General features: G+C 36.5%; 2 protein-coding genes across 2 annotated transcripts in view; one reads left to right on the top strand and one right to left on the bottom strand.

The window, feature by feature from the left end:
• Window positions 1-149: 149 nt before the first annotated feature.
• On the bottom strand, window positions 150-4,118 carry LOC148957956 (transcription initiation factor TFIID subunit 10-like). The gene is made up of 5 exons (XM_089113916.1): window positions 3,992-4,118; window positions 3,552-3,694; window positions 2,632-2,696; window positions 1,549-1,660; window positions 150-783 (listed from the first exon to the last, which is right to left on the bottom strand). Exons 1-5 carry the CDS (start codon window positions 4,089-4,091, stop codon window positions 694-696), a joined length of 510 nt encoding a protein of 169 aa, XP_088970042.1. The 5' UTR covers window positions 4,092-4,118; the 3' UTR covers window positions 150-693.
• Window positions 4,111-17,628, top strand: part of LOC148957955 (uncharacterized) — a 52,430-nt gene continuing 38,912 nt past the window's right edge. Inside the window, exon 1 of the mRNA XM_089113914.1 lies at window positions 4,111-4,241. The gene's annotated coding sequence lies outside the window, so the exon portion shown is untranslated. The remainder of the gene's footprint in view (window positions 4,242-17,628) is intronic.

The raw sequence follows: 17,628 nt of genomic DNA, 5'->3' as shown, positions 1-17,628 counted from the left end.
TCATTTCCATATTGTAACTGGGACTCAAAAAAGTTACCTTTTGAATCTATATTTATTGTTTAAATTTAAAAAAATAACGATATTTTTCTTAATGGAGTTGTGTCAATTTAAAAAATGTCTCAAAGTAAACAAAAAATGAAATTAAAAGATTTTCCAAGCATCTTGTATACTTTTCATTAATACTCAATCTATCATGTACATAGTAGCATTTAGTATACTTGCTATAACTGATACAGAATATAAAGTAATGGAACCTAGTATATATTGGAAAATAGCCAAAACGTTTTGTAAAGCTGGCAGGACAAAACAATTCATAAGTGTTTATGGGAGTTTTTGTTATACCTCTTTACCTTAAGTAAGCATTTTTCAGCATATAGATTAAACAAATTAAATATGTTTGAACTAAATCTACAGATTAATGTCTGCACTTACATAATGATCCAACTTTCTAATAAAGACAATTCATAACACAATTTATTCCAAATGTACTTTATTAAGTTGGACACTCATCCACTAGAATGCAGGTTCTTGATAAAATGTTAATTTATATAAAGACACTTCCCCATATCCAAAACACAACACAACAATATTTGCATTTGTCAAAGGGATTAATGTAGGCCAGTTACACCTGTCAAAGGAATTTGACAGCTCATTGGAAAAACAATGTTCCTTTGTGACACAAATCCTTTAATATCAGTAAAAGTATGGTGGCTTCTTTACATTTATTCCATACTCAGCAAGTGCAGGTATCAGATCTTCCATTGTTAGTGTGTACCTTTTGTCCTGAAAAAAGAATTCATTGGAGCTAGTGGCAATGTTTATTGGACTACCGTAAATCCTCAAATTGGCCCCCCTTGAAACCCCCCCCTCGAATAAGCCCTCACCCTAGAACTACAAATTGCCAATAAGCCCCCCTCAAATAAGCCCCCACTGCTACCGTATATTCTCGAATTGGACCCCTCAATTTGAAGGTTTTTGCCATCTGAGGTTGCCTATGGCGTTTTATTGAATTGCCATGACAAATTCATACTTTTGGTAGTGATTAATTAAATGCTTATAAAGAAATTCCTACTTAAATAAGCAAGGTCTTTTAGTAATGTCTTCTTATTGTCTACAATAATTTTATAAGCCCCCCTCCCTCATATAAGCCCCTCTTGTTTAAGCCCCCCTTGATTAAGCCCCCATCCAAAAATATCAAAAATAAATAAACCCCCAGGGGGCTAACTCGAGCATTTATGGTATTGCTACAGATATTTAAATCATTACATTATTGTTTGTGGAATTTTATTGTGACGATATTGCCTGGGATTTTGAATCATGACCAATATTGATTCACCAATTAACTGTAGGGAAGTTTTCACAGTTTCTAAACTTATTGGATACCCCTTTGATTCTTTATCACTCATATATTACAAAGTATTTTATACTCACTTTTGCCTGCATGGAGAATGGATCTACTTAGCTAATTTTTTTGTTTTTTTACTGAAAAAAATTTACCTAAACTGTATTATCAGCAAAGTATTTTAAGCAGAGATGGCAAGTGAATACCTTTCCTGATTTTCTTGAGTTTTGTCCAGACCCACGCATTTTGCAGTGCTGTAAAGCATCATGTGCAATGTCTGATACAAACTTCTGGGCTGCTAAAGATGCTAATCGAACGCTAAACAAGTAAGAAAAAGCACACTCTGGGTGATGACAAAGAAAAAAATTTTCATCTTATAAATCTTATGTCACAAATTTATAATTTCTATGCTAATATGATTGTGAAAGCTGTGAGAAACTTAACAGAGAATTAAAAATTCCACCTTTGGAAAAATAAAGAACAAACTATTCACATCACAAAGGTCAAAACTAGTATGTCTTATTTCTTTGTAGTCTGTATCGTATGAACAGGTGATAGCCCATGTCAACACATTTCCAAAAGTGTTTTTATCTCAGCGAAAAAAAATCAAACATTTTCGTTTTACATGGAAATTATATGTTTTCAAATATAATTGCATTTTCAAATGATTCCACTCTCAAAGGCGTTACTCTCCTGTCTAAATATAATATATAGAGCAATTATTAGCAAAAATATAATTTTATATATGTTGTGCAAAATGTTTTTGAGAAGGATGTGTTGAAATATGGTAAGTTCAAGTGTTTGTCATATGCATTCTTGAAAGAAATCACAGATATCAAATTCTTAGCATTGTTAGGTAGGTCATTCCATTGATTTACCATACGTTGAGAAAATAAATTTCTTGTGATGTAGACAGTAAGTTATATGTAGTGCATGCAAAATAACATTTTCATTTGAAAACCGATTCTGGTAGATGTAGCTTTTACAGCAACCAGACACAAAAACTATATAAAATGTCTTCAAAAGATTAGTGGTATTAACTCTTTTAAAAATCTTATTAATCATAATATTGTAAATTTGAGAAGAAAATTAGTTTGATCAACATTATGTCAAACATAATTTGCCTGATAGCAATATTTTTACATTTTCAGGTGCTCAAAAAAACACTCTCCACTAGAATTTTAAGATGCATTTTAGGTGCTCCACTTGATCAAGTGCCTTTTAGGCAAGGCCTGTGTACAAAGTGCTATTAAAAAATTGAAGAAAAGTTATTTTTAAAAGGAACTTACATCCTTGGGTCAGTGGCCTCGAATCCTGATCTCTGTAGATAATGCACCGTCACTGCATCTGGAATCTGTTGGGCATTGAAAAAAGAAACCAATCTTATTGCTAACCCCTGCGAAAACTCAACCATGGTTCATGACCCAACCATAGTTTGCAATGGTCATACCAAGGTTGTGCCATGATGGGTGACAAGTCCTGACCATGGTTAGTGACCATGGTTGAGCAATGAAATAAAATTTTGCCTGCAATTATTTTAATTTGTTTGTTCTTGGGAAATATGAATTCTCAACTGTCTAAAAATTTATCCTAAATAAAAAAATATAAGAAAAAAGAACAATTTTCTGTACTTTCTATCATTTTCCATGTAACCATGTCTGACCATGTCAAGACCATGGTCCATGTCTCAAGACACAATTCAGTCAATAAGGGAGGTTATGTGCTTCAACCTTAGGTAGTCACTAGTAATTAACTTGGCCAAGTCATTGGCATAGGGGAAAACATGTTTAAGCAAACATACTTTGTAGGTTCTCTGTCCCTTGTTGTTCTAGGTGATTTTTTTGGCCAAATAATTACAAACTTTCTTGAACAAAATCTTGAAAAGATCTTGGCTGCAACAACAGCCCCCACATCGAGCACAGGTGTGCAAAAATCATAAGAAAATGTCAAATGCACCAGCATTATCAAGTTTCCCAGACTAAAATCCAATGTATCTATTAGATTATCAGGTGTAACCCTAGCACTACTAATCATGGGTGTCCCATTGTCATATTCTGCATACTGGATGCTTAATAGTGGTGCTAAGGTTGGATGCATAACAACCTATTGTGCCTATGATTCCAATAATTGGCATAATAATGAGTTCGTGATGTTGTTCAATGTCTTCATAGTATATAGGGTAGGAAATACAGAAGAATCTTTGACATACTGTGGGGGTGTAATCTTCCAACTGGCTAAGAAACTCTGTCAAATTGTGTCCAGCCATGCCTTGAGTTTCTTCACTACTTTTGCCATCGGCATCGTAACTTAAAACTGGTTTGATATCGCCACTGTCAGCCGAGGATGCCATTGCTAAACACAAAACAAGCCATTTTCTAATTCTTTTGTTTACAAAAATTAAACAATATGTTCACAATAAGTATCTCGCCTAGGCAGAAGAGCACCTCAGTGCACAACTATTTTAAGAACTAACGCGGTTGATTTTGCTAAAATCCACATGGTCTTTTACTCAAAAAGTGTTCGAATGCTGATTAACAAAGAGCTACAGTCTACAAAGTGAAGTGAAGTCATTTGTGATGGGTGAAAGAAATCGTCGTGAAAATAAATTACTGTCGAGCGCCCTGATAAAAAATGAAATTTAGAAGTTACCAGATGATGCAGCTCCTTGTGTTGCGGACGAATTTTGTGTCAGGACAGAAGGAAGAGGTGGATATTGGCCAATTGAGCGGCTTCGACTATCCTCCGCCATCTTGCCGCTGAGAACTGCTACAAAACTGTAGTTGTTGTTGCCAAATGAAATGGCGGCAATAACAAACTGCTCACTTCAAAGCATGCTTCAAAAATAAAGTTGAGAAGGAGCTCGTAAACAAAAGAACGAAGCAGACATGACAAGATTAAGGTAACGTTTTCCATTATCATAAAAATTGTTTCACTGTCACAGGTAGGGGGGAACCTAATTTTTATAAATATTTACCAAAATAGGGCGGTGTCCCAGCAGTCCACAAGCCACCGCCCACGAATCATATCCATCAGTATTTCGGCAGTCAATTCACTGGTGACAATCAGATGAAAATTATTCTGAAATTTATCAACCTGTATCAGGGACGGATTTAAGCAGCAATGATTTGGGGGTGTCAGCCAGGGTGCATTCCATGTTAGACCCACGCCAGAGAAATTTCAACCTATTCTAGTTGCTACGCCAAGTGTAAAACATACAAGCTTTCGATTAATCTATAGTTTGCATTGCTTTTACTGTCCATATCAATATAATCAGGCTGTCCACGTATTCTGTACAAGTACCGTTTTTGCTACGCCGATCGCGAAAATTTATCACGTACGCCAATGCGCCAAGGCTCGCAAATAGCAAATTTCACGCCGCTACGCCGAGGAAAAAGCCAAGTCCACGCCGGAGATCTCCGGCGTAAACTACATGGAATGCACTCTGGGGTGTCAGACACTAATTGGATTTGGTGTCACACCCTTCAGGTTACTGTAAAATGGTTGACATGCCCTTTTTCAAAATTTTAATTCAATTCAAGGTTTTTAATTCAAGGTAAAGAAGATAAGGAGATCAATTAAGTAAAATCTTGGCGTTATTTTGTTTCTACTAGCTACCAAAATATCATTTTTACCGAATGGAAGCGAAATTTACTAAAGAACACAGAAATATTGGGGGAGGGAGGTATGAGCATTTTAAAAATGAATGAAATGAAATGAATGGTTCGTCCACTGGTCCCACCCTTTCGTCATATCCCTCAGTCTCAGCAAAAAGTAATACCTACCAGTCCCATTCACCTGTCACACCTACAAGTCCCACCATCCAGTCCCACATTATCCAGTCCCACCAACGAGTCCAATAATCTGGTCCCACCTACAAGTCCCACCATACAGCCCCACCAACTTTTCCTCTCACCATCCCCATAAACTTCATTGAGGAATATTTTCAAAATACTCAGATTGGGAAATCTCGGACTCGTTTTTAGAAATCAATTTCTAATACAAAAGGCTAAAACATTGTGGGCAGGGGAACCACAATATTCAACTTCGGGTCTGTATGTCGTGCCAGCAATGGAAATTCCGAAGCCACCTTGCTTTCTCTAAAGCCCTCTTCCTTACCCCCTTTTTTCAAGATAAAAACTGTTCACCGCTTTTTCTATTATTTTTCAAAACAGAGGATCAAAGAAAAAGAGACGAGCTGTTTATACAGTGATTGATTTTATTAAAATTATTCACTAATTTATTTAGATAAATTTTTATTATTTGCTTTAATTCAGTAAATCACTTTCTGTATCATTGCAAAAATGGCCTTCTCGAGACAATGAAGATGCAGCTACTTGTTATTGACATCGATATGCACCCTGAACCAAAAGGTCACCCTTTTTTTCTTTCCCCAACATCTGTCACTAGAGTTTTAGCATGACTCGCTCCTCAGATTTTCCAAATATGACTCGCCCCTCCTAAATCAGTGATTTTTCTGAGAAATATCGAATTGTCTATCCTGAGCGGTATAACATTTTTTTTAAAATTTTGCCCCGGAGATATTTTTTAACCATTCTATAAGGAATAATTCCAAAAATTTTCATCTGTGAGAAAACTTTCGAGTCTCTGAGACTCATGCGTACTTCATTTCATCTGCGTCGTCCCTAACCATGTTGGGTCTTCATAAATATACTAAAATGCGTGCGGTACAAACGTAAACCCCCTCCCCCCACCCACCCGCCGTCTTTGATTTTGTGGTGCAATCTCTGAATTAGAATAACGATATTGGCAGAAATTGGGGAGGACATGGCCTCCATAGTTCTCCAAAAGTGATCCCGTCTTTGGGAACTACAATTTTTAGCTTGGTTTATTTCCAACAAGTACAGTCCTACAGTGACATAGCAAGCGGGGCACGTGCCTCTCAATTTTTAACAGATGTTAAAAAAGTGCCCTCACAATTTAACAACGTGCTCTTTGCTACCTGAAGAAAAATTTTTTGCCTTAGGAAAAGCACAGAGAACGCGCCCCCCCCCCTCTTTTCATTTGTTATTAAAAAAGATTATTTGCTATTACCTTGTCATGACCCCTTTCCTCTGCCCGTCTCTGTCTACAATGGTATTTGCGGAGATGTTGAGCCAGGAGCACTTGCATCGAAGTTTAATCTGACAATCAAGGAAAGGTTGAAAAAGTTTTACCATTTCGACACGGGTGCATTTACGTTTTCACGAGGTAAAATTCCTTAGAGTTCCAGATAGAAGGGGGCCTCATAAAGTAATATATTCCATTTTAAGAACGAAATTAATCAAACATGACAAAAGTATGCCTAAAAACGTTTTAAACTATTGCAAGAAAATGGCTGCAAGCAATATTCTGAAGTGTATTTTGAGCTAATCTTGAGGGCATAGCTGCAAAAACTTCCTGCTCTGTGGCCCAGGTTACCACTGCCCTTCTTGCCTCTAGGCAGAACGATGGAACCTTTCGCGGGTTAGCCAAAAGTTGAAAAATCTAGCTGGTCACTTACATTCAGCACGATTTGTTTACTTCCAGATGCTACTTCCAAATATTTTAAAGCTCGCCAACACCTATATGCCAGCCCCTGTCAGTGAATCTTCTCCATTTTTAGCAATGGAGCAATCTCTTTTAAGCCTAAATACCTGGCATACGAACTCTGGCATGCAAATCACTAAGAATATATATACAAAATTGATAATCATTGCCCTTAATGATTACTCAATAAACAAATGTAATTATAATCATGTTCTTAGTGATGCTTGTGATTATCATCATCTTTACCAATCACAATTTTGAAGAATAGAAAATGAGAGGCATACAAAACTGCTATCAGTGCTATATGATTGAAGAATTGTTACAAACTTTGAGTCAACCCACGATATTCAGCTGACGAAAAGAAAAAAACCGTGAATTTTTTCTTCATTAATTCATTCATAACCTCTAAAGTACAAAATTAAACATTTTCTAATGTAAAAATGATACGGAATATAAAATGTAAAAGATATTTAAAATGTTGTATTTTAAAACAAAGTTGAGAAGTGGATAAAATACTGTGTCTATGTATGTGTCGTTTGTAATTCGCAGCTACTCAAGCAATGTAAAATGTCGTCGGTATCCAGGAATTATTTTTTTTCTTGAATGCTTCACCAAAATTCGTCGATTTCTCTTGGCTCAGAGGTGATCTTTTGGCAAGTAAATGCGACCCTACGACCATGATGACGAGAAGGTCTAGTCCCAGAAGACATCGAGCATGTTGTGCCCTGTACACAAGGACAACTAAGTTGGGACACTGAAAGTCCACATTCTTCGTTTACTTTAGGCATTTTGCGACAAACACCAATTGATGTTTCAGAGTCACCATTGAGCGGAGTGCAGCATTCTGAGACACCACAATCGCTGTACGAACTGCAGTACTTCACTTGCTTTACATCGATCAATTGCCTGCCAATACTTCTTCGAAACGACAGCTGATTGTTGAAAGCATTGTACACACTGTTCTGTGCAGCAGACATTTGTGTAGCTAGAGCAAAAAGTACGATTGCTGAAAGCATTTTAACGCCCATTTTGTCGCAGTATTGTTTAAGCTCTGTTTTTGATGTTGCAAGTAAGGTTGCTGTTTGCATACTGGCTGAGCTACCTCTAATTTATAGGTTTTTCATGTTGTGTTTGTTGCTTCAGTTTAGATTACAAATATTGGTTTGTGGTTAAGCGCGATTCGTTCGTTGGGTAATTGTCAGTGTTTTGAGCAACAAAATTTTTATTTATGGCAAAACTATAGCATGAGTTATGAAACAGACATGCAGCATAATCTGGGAAAGTTATTACTACAGGCCTGGATTTATGTGATCGACCCCAAGTCTCCAAGTTGCTCAAATGCTTCAAGCACCTTTTTATTGGGAAAGTTCTATAGATATATAAATATAATCTAGTCTGATCAAAGATATATTAGTTGAAACGCCGAGTGGTATTGAAGAATAGTTTTCTTGATGCTATGTAAGTGTACTTACGCTGGTAATAATCATGATCAAGATAAAAAAGTCAACATTGTACCCATGTTCATGATCACATATAAAACGGTCAACATATCACAGTCATGATCACAGTCAACATATGATCACAGTCAACATATAAAAAGGAATAAAATTGTACCCATGATCATGATCACAGTATGTTTCAAAATTCGAAACTTGCACAATAATCACACTTAAAATGTCCTTGTTATTCGTTTTTTCCCTTTCTCAGCCCTAAAGATTAGGTCTTTGCATTCTATGGTTCTGAAGAACAGGCCTGTCGCCAAAAAAACCGGTTGGACCTTTCAAGATTTTATCTTCGACTTCTGGATTCGCATTGTCACTTCTCAACGTTAATTGGTATATTTGACTTTTACCACTCACGTTTGATTGAAGAAATTCTATTTTGATCTTTTACTGACATCTTTTGAATATATCCTTCTAAAATGATGCAGCATAGTCTAGCTCAATGCGTTACCGGATCGGACGCAGTCGTCCTCCATCTTGATCTATTCAATGCTGCTCTGGAAGTTGTGATCAATTTTAGGCCCGTGCAATCCATTCAAAGACATACATGAACCATGAGGCTTTCGGTCTTCCTACCTTTTTCTGCCATTTATCCTACCATTTAAAAGCGATCATTGCAAGCTTCCGTTTCTTTTTCTATCTACCAGATATTTGATTTTCCTGATCTAGAGCATAAAAACAAGTCGTTGCACTCTGGCAAGCTTTTTAAGTAGTTCCTTATTTGTTATTTGTTGAAGTGAATGGCATTCTTAGCAACTTTCTTTGGCAAGATAGCTCCATTCGCACAGACGACCCATTTTTGACATTGCTTTGGTTTAAGTTTTCACGAAATATAGTAAAATTGGCTGTATTTAGCAATGGAGCAATATTTTACAAAACATATTGCTTTGTTTACGAACTCTGTCTCACAGCTAAGTTTCCTTTTCCAGAGCTTGTTAAAACTAACATGGTTTCCTATCAAGCTATATATTTTGCAGGACAGGAAATGAGAATCATAGAAAAGTGGTTTTTGTGCTTTATACATGACTGAAGAATTGCTAGAAACTTTGGGTCAGCTCCTGATATTCAGATTATGAATGAAAAATAGAAATTGGATTCTTTCTTGATTTTCTCATTCATAACAACAAATGTACAAAATCTAATATTTTCTAATGTAAAAATGGTACAAAATGTAAAAATCATTTAAAATGTTGTATTTAAAAAAGGTGAGAAGTGGATATAAAACTGTGTCTATGTATGTGTCGTTTGTCATTCGCAGCTACTCAAGCAATTTAAAATGTCGTCGGTATCCAGGAATTATTTTTTTTCTTGAATGCTTCACCAAAATTCGTCGATTTCTCTTGGCTCAGAGGTGATCTTTTGGCAAGTAAATGCGACCCTACGACCATGATGACGAGAATATCTAGTCCCAGAAGACATCGAGCATGTTGTGCCCTGTACACAAGGACAACTAAGTTGGGACACTGAAAGTCCACATTCTTCGTTTACTTTAGGCATTTTGCGACAAACACCAATTGATGTTTCAGAGTCACCATTAAGCGGAGTGCAGCATTCTGAGACACCACAATCGCTGTACGAACTGCAGTACTTCACTTGCTTTACATCGATCAATTGCCTGCCAATACTTCTTCGAAACGACAGCTGATTGTTGAAAGCATTGTAGACACTGTTCTGTGCAGCAGACATATGTGTAGCTAGAGCCAAAAGTACGATTGCTGAAAGCATTTTAACGCCCATTTTGTCGCAGTATTGTTTAAGCTCTGTTTTTGATGTTGCAAGTAAGGTTGCTGTTTGCATACTGGCTGAGCTACCTCTAATTTATAGGTTTTGCATGTTGTGTTTGTTGCTTAAGTTTAGATTACAAATATTGGTTTGTGGTTAAGCGCGATTCGTTCGTTGGGTAATTGTCAGTGTTTTGAGCAAGAAAATTTTTATATATGGTATAACTATAGCATGAGTTATGAAACAGACATGCAGCATAATCTGGGCAAGTTATTACTACAGGCCTGTATTTATGTGATCGACGCCAAGTCTCCAAGTTGCTCAAATGCTTCAAGCATCTTTGTATTGGGTAAGTTCTATAGATCTATAAATATAATCTAGTCTGAGAAAAGATATATTAGTTGAAAGGCCGAGTGGTATTGAAGAATAACTTACTTGATGTTATGTAAGTGTACTCACGCTGGTAGTAATCATGATCAAGATAAAAAAGTCAACATAACTTTAATAAGGAATAAAGTTTTATCCATGATCATTATCACAGTAATTATCAAAATCGACAATCGCACAATAATCATACTTTAAATGTCCTTGTTATTCGTTTTTTCCCTTTCTCAGCCCTAAAGATTAGGTCTTTGCATTCTATGGTTCTGAAGAACAGGCCTGTCGCCAAAAAAACCAGTTGGACCTTTCATGATTTTTTCTTCGACTTCTGGCTTCGCATTGTCTCTTCGCAACGTTAATTGGTATATTTGACTTTTACCACTCACGTTTGATTGAAGAAATTCTATTTTGATCTTTTACTGACATCTTTTGAATATATCCTTCTAAAATGATGCAGCATAGTCTAGCTCAATGTGTTACCGGATCCGACGCCGTCGTCCTCCATCTTGATCTATTCAATGCTGCTCTGGAAGTTGTGATCAATTTTAAGCCAGTGCAATCCATCCAAAGACATACATGAACCCTGAAGCTTTTGGTCTTCCTACCTTCTTCTGCTATTTATCTTACCATTCAGAAGCGATCATTGCATGCTTTCGTTTCTTTTTCTATCTCCCAGATATTTGATTTTCCTGATCTGGAGCATGGCAACAAGTCGTTGCACTCTGGCTATCTTTCTAAGTAGTTCCTTATTTGTTGCTTGTTGAAGTGAATGGCATTTCTAGCGTCTTTCTGTGGCAAGATAGCTCCATTCGCACAGGCGACCGATTTTTGACATTGCTTTGGTTCAAGTTTTCACGAAATATTGTCAAATTGACTGTATTTAGCAAAGGAGCAATCTTTTACAAAACATAGTGCTTTGTTTACGAACTCTGTCTCACAGCTAAGTTTCCTTTTCCAGAGCTTGTTAAAACTAACATGGTTTCCTATCAAGCTATATATTTTGCAGGATAGGAAATGAGAATCATAGAAAAGTGGTTTTTGTGCTTTATACATGACTGAAGAATTGCTAGAAACTTTGGGTCAGCTCCTGATATTCAGATTATGAATGAAAAATAGAAATTGGATTCTTTCTTGATTTTCTCATTCATAACAACAAACGTACAAAATCTAATATTTTCTAATGTAAAAATGGTACAAAATATAAAAATAATTTAAAATGTTGTATTTAAAAAACAGGCGAGAAGTGGATATAAAACTGTGTCTGTGTATGTGTCGTTTGTAATTCGCAGCTACTCAAGCAATGTAAAATGTCATCGGTATCCAGGAATTATTTTTTTTCTTGAATGCTTCACCAAAATTCGTCGATTTCTCTTGGCTCAGAGGTGATCTTTTGGCAAGTAAATGCGACCCTACGACCATGATGACGAGAAGGTCTAGTCCCAGAAGACATCGAGCATGTTGTGCCCTGTACACAAGGACAACTAAGTTGGGACACTGAAAGTCCACATTCTTCGTTTACTTTAGGCATTTTGCGACAAACACCAATTGATGTTTCAGAGTCACCATTAAGCGGAGTGCAGCATTCTGAGACACCACAATCGCTGTACGAACTGCAGTACTTCACTTGCTTTACATCGATCAATTGCCTGCCAATACTTCTTCGAAACGACAGCTGATTGTTGAAAGCATTGTACACACTGTTCTGTGCAGCAGACATATGTGTAGCTAGAGCAAAAAGTACGATTGCTGAAAGCATTTTAACGCCCATTTTGTCGCAGTATTGTTTAAGCTCTGTTTTTGATGTTGCAAGTAAGGTTGCTGTTTGCATACTGGCTGAGCTACCTCTAATTTATAGGTTTCTCATGTTGTGTTTGTTGCTTCAGTTTAGATTACAAATATTGTTTTGTGGTTAGCGCGATTCGTTCGTTGGGTAATTGTCAGTGTTTTGAGCAACACAATTTTTATATATGGCAGTACAATAGCATGAGTTATGAAACAGACATGCAGCATAATCTGGGAAAGTTATTACTACAGGTCTGTATTTATGTGATCGACGCCAAGTCTCCAAGTTGCTCAAATGCTTCAAGCACCTTTGTATTGGGTAAGTTCTATAGATATATAAATATAATCTAGTCTGATCAAAGATATATTAGTTGAAACGCCGAGTGGTATTGAAGAATAGTTTTCTTGATGCTATGTAAGTGTACTTACGCTGGTAATAATCATGATCAAGATAAAAAAGTCAACATTGTACCCATGTTCATGATCACATATAAAACGGTCAACATATCACAGTCATGATCACAGTCAACATATGATCACAGTCAACATATAAAAAGGAATAAAATTGTACCCATGATCATGATCACAGTATGTTTCAAAATTCGAAACTTGCACAATAATCACACTTAAAATGTCCTTGTTATTCGTTTTTTCCCTTTCTCAGCCCTAAAGATTAGGTCTTTGCATTCTATGGTTCTGAAGAAGAGGCCTGTCGCCAAAAAAACCGGTTGGACCTTTCAAGATTTTATCTTCGACTTCTGGATTCGCATTGTCTCTTCGCAACGTTAATTGGTATATTTGACTTTTACCACTCACGTTTGATTGTAGAAATTCTATTTTGATCTTTTACTGACATCTTTTGAATATATCCTTCTAAAATGATGCAGCATAGTCTAGCTCAATGCGTTACCGGATCGGACGCAGTCGTCCACCATCTTGATCTATTCAATGCTGCTCTGGAAGTTGTGATCAATTTTAGGCCCGTGCAATCCATTCAAAGACAAACATGAACCATGAGGCTTTCGGTCTTCCTACCTTTTTCTGCCATTTATCCTACCATTCATAAGCGATCATTGCAAGCTTCCGTTTCTTTTTCTATCTACCAGATATTTGATTTTCCTGATCTAGAGCATAAAAACAAGTCGTTGCACTCTGGCAAGCTTTTTAAGTAGTTCCTTATTTGTTATTTGTTGAAGTGAATGGCATTCTTAGCAACTTTCTTTGGCAAGATAGCTCCATTCGCACAGACGACCCATTTTTGACATTGCTTTGGTTTAAGTTTTCACGAAATATAGTAAAATTGCCTGTATTTAGCAATGGAACAATATTTTACAAAACATATTGCTTTGTTTACGAACTCTGTCTCACAGCTAAGTTTCCTTTTCCAGAGCTTGTTAAAACTAACATGGTTTCCTATCAAGCTATATATTTTGCAGGATAGGAAATGAGAATCATAGAAAAGTGGTTTTTGTGCTTTATACATGACTGAAGAATTGCTAGAAACTTTGGGTCAGTTTCTGATATTCAGATTATGAATGAAAAATAGAAATTGGATTCTTTCTTGATTTTCTCATTCATAACAACAAACGTACAAAATCTAATGTTTTCTAATGTAAAAATGGTACAAAATGTAAAAATCATTTAAAATGTTGTATTTAAAAAAAGGTGAGAAGTGGATATAAAACTGTGTCTATGTATGTGTCGTTTGTAATTCGCAGCTACTCAAGCAATGTGAAATGTCGTCGGTATCCAGGAATTATTTTTTTTCTTGAATGCTTCACCAAAATTCGTCGATTTCTCTTGGCTCAGAGGTGATCTTTTGGCAAGTAAATGCCACCCTACGACCATGATGACGAGAAGGTCTAGTCCCAGAAGACATCGAGCATGTTGTGCCCTGTACACAAGGACAACTAAGTTGGGACACTGAAAGTCCACATTCTTCGTTTACTTTAGGCATTTTGCGACAAACACCAATTGATGTTTCAGAGTCACCATTAAGCGGAGTGCAGCATTCTGAGACACCACAATCGCTGTACGAACTGCAGTACTTCACTTGCTTTACATCGATCAATTGCCTGCCAATACTTCTTCGAAACGACAGCTGATTGTTGAAAGCATTGTACACACTGTTCTGTGCAGCAGACATATGTGTAGCTAGAGCAAAAAGTACGATTGCTGAAAGCATTTTAACGCCCATTTTGTCGCAGTATTGTTTAAGCTCTGTTTTTGATGTTGCAAGTAAGGTTGCTGTTTGCATACTGGCTGAGCTACCTCTAATTTATAGGTTTTGCATGTTGTGTTTGTTGCTTAAGTTTAGATTACAAATATTGGTTTGTGGTTAAGCGCGATTCGTTCGTTGGGTAATTGTCAGTGTTTTGAGCAACAAAATTTTTATATATGGTATAACTATAGCATGAGTTATGAAACAGACATGCAGCATAATCTGGGCAAGTTATTACTACAGGTCTGTATTTATGTGACCGACGCCAAGTCTCCAAGTTGCTCAAATGCTTCAAGCACCTTTGTATTGGGTGAGTTCTATAGATATATAAATATAATCTAGTCTGATAAAAGATATATTAGTTGAAACGCCGAGTGGTATTGAAGAATAGTTTTCTTGATGTTATACAAGTGTACTTACGCTGGTAATAATCATGATCAAGATTAAAAAATTCAACATAACTATAATAAGGAATAAAATTGTACCCATGATCATTATCACAGTAATTATCAAAATCGACACTTGCGCAATAATCTCACTTTAAATGTCCTTGTTATTCGTTTTTTTTCAGCCCTAAAGATTAGGTCTCTGCATTCGTTGGTTCTGAAGAACAGGCCTGTCGCCAAAAAAACCGGTTAGACCTTTCATGATATTACCTTCGACTTCTGGATTCACATGTCTCAACGTTAATTGGTATATTTGACTTCTACCACTCACGTTTGATTTATGAATTTCTATTTTGGTCTTTTACTGATATCTTTTGAAGCTATCCTACTAAAATGTTGCAGCATAGTCCAGCTCTATGCGTTACCGAAGCGGACGCAGTCGTCCTCCATCTTGATCTATTCAATGCTGCTCTGGAAGTTATGATCAATTTTAGGCCAGCGCAATCCATTCAAGAAATACATGAACCATAAGGCTTTTGGTCTTCCTACCTTCTTCTGCCATTTATCTCACCACTCAGTAGCGATCATTGCAAGCTTTCGTTTCTTTTTCTATCTCTCAGATATTTGATTTTCCTGATCTGGAACATGGCAACAAGTCGTTGCATTCTGGCTATCTTTCTAAGTAGTTCCTTATTTGTTGCTTGTTGGAGTGAATGGCATTTCTAGCGTCTTTCTGTGGCAAGATAGCTCCTTCCGCTAAGACCCATTTTTGACATTGCTTTGGTTCAAGTTTTCACTTAATATGGTAAAATTGACTGTGTTTAGCAATGGAGCAGTCTTTTACAAAACATATTGCTTTGTTTACGAACTCTGTCTCGCAGCTAAATTTCCTTTTCCAGAGGTTGTTAAAACTAACATGCATTGCGTTCTTAATTATTTTCAATTTTTTACCATCTGTTCTCTTTCGAAACTGAATGTCAAAAGCTTCTCTCTCCTTTCCCTTATATAGCTTTGCTCTAGAGCATCAGCACAATATTCAACAGAATGAACAGCACTGGTTGATAATCATAGCCCTAATTGATTGAATCAATGGAAAGCCATAGTTCGAATCATGTTCGCTGTGAAAATTGAAATTATTATCATTATGCATCACATCCTCTTCTTCATCGGCAGCATCCTTAAGCAACTGTCAGTAGATAAGCTGCAGTGTTGGTTTTGGATTATACAGATTCCACCACTGTCTGAAAATAACGTGAAAAGGGTTTCTTAACAAGCTAAATATTTTGCAGGATCGAAAATGAGAATCATAGAAAAGTGGTTTTAGTGCTTTATACATGACTGAAGAATTGCTAGAAATTTTGGGTCAGCTTCTGATATTCAGATTATGAATGAAAAATAGAAATTGGATTCTTTCTTGATTTTCTCATTCATAACAACAAACGTACAAAATCTAATATTTTCTTATGTAAAAATGGTACAAAATGTAAAAATCATTTAAAATGTTGTATTTAAAAAAAGGTGAGAAGTGGATATAAAACTGTGTCTATGTGTGTGTCGTTTGTAATTCGCAGCTACTCAAGCAATGTAAAATGTCGTCGGTATCCAGGAATTATTTTTTTTCTTGAATGCTTCACCAAAATTCGTCGATTTCTCTTGGCTCAGATGTGATCTTTTGGCAAGTAATTGCGACCCTACGACCATGATGACGAGAAGGTCTAGTCCCAGAAGACATCGAGCATGTTGTGCCCTGTACACAAGGACAACTAAGTTGGGACACTGAAAGTCCACATTCTTTGTTCACTTTAGGCATTTTGCGACAAACACCAATTGATGTTTCAGAGTCACCATTAAGCGGAGTGCAGCATTCTGAGACACCACAATCGCTGTACGAACTGCAGTACTTCACTTGCTTTACATCGATCAATTGCCTGCCAATACTTCTTCGAAACGACAGCTGATTGTTGAAAGCATTGTACACACTGTTCTGTGCAGCAGACATATGTGTAGCTAGAGCAAAAAGTACGATTGCTGAAAGCATTTTAACGCCCATTTTGTCGCAGTATTGTTTAAGCTCTGTTTTTGATGTTGCAAGTAAGGTTGCTGTTTGCATACTGGCTGAGCTAACTCTAATTTATAGGTTTTGCATGTTGTGTTTGTTGCTTCAGTTTAGATTACAAATATTGGTTTGTGGTTAAGCGCGATTCGTTCGTTGGGTAATTGTCAGTGTTTTGAGCAACAAAATTTTTATATATGGCAGTACAATAGCATGAGTTATGAAACAGACATGCAGCATAATCTGGGAAGGTTATTACTACAGGTCTGTATTTATGTGATCGACGCCAAATCTCCAAGTTGCTCAAATGCTTCAAACACCTTTGTATTGGGTAAGTTCTACAGATATATAAATATAATCTTGTCTGATCAAAGATACATTAGTTGAAACGCTGAGTGGTATTGAAGAATGGCTTTCTTCTTGCTGTTATGTAAGTGCACTTACGCTGGTAATGCTCATGATCAAGATTAAAAAATTCAACATAACTATAATAAGGAATAAAATTGTACCCATGATCATTATCACAGTAATTATCAAAATCGACAATCGCACAATAATCACACTTTAAATGTCCTTGCTATTCGTTTTTTCCCTTTCTCAGCCCTAAAGATTAGGTCTTTAAATTCTATGGTTCTGAAGAACAGGCCTGTCGCCAAAAAAACCGGTTGGACCTTTCATGATTTTTTCTTCGACTTCTAGATTCACGTTGTCTC

Source organism: Rhopilema esculentum, chromosome 19 (assembly GCF_057945365.1).
Source record: "Rhopilema esculentum isolate cy_ngs chromosome 19, ASM5794536v1, whole genome shotgun sequence".
In the NCBI taxonomy this organism is placed as follows: domain Eukaryota; kingdom Metazoa; phylum Cnidaria; class Scyphozoa; order Rhizostomeae; family Rhizostomatidae; genus Rhopilema; species Rhopilema esculentum.
The sequence above is the reverse complement of the archived record's forward strand: the minus strand, read 5'-3'. Positions and strand labels throughout refer to the sequence as shown.

Bases quoted from the DNA above. Each gene is read 5' to 3' on its own strand.
- LOC148957956 (XM_089113916.1), bottom strand. From the start codon at position 4,091: ATGGCGGAGGATAGTCGAAGCCGCTCAATTGGCCAATATCCACCTCTT. The intron at 1,661-2,631 runs GTAAGTTCCTTT...TTACTTGTTTAG, and splicing joins GAGGCCACTGACCCAAGGAT to CGTTCGATTAGCATCTTTAG. The intron at 784-1,548 runs GTATTCACTTGC...TTCTTTTTTCAG, and splicing joins ACTCAAGAAAATCAGGAAAG to GACAAAAGGTACACACTAAC.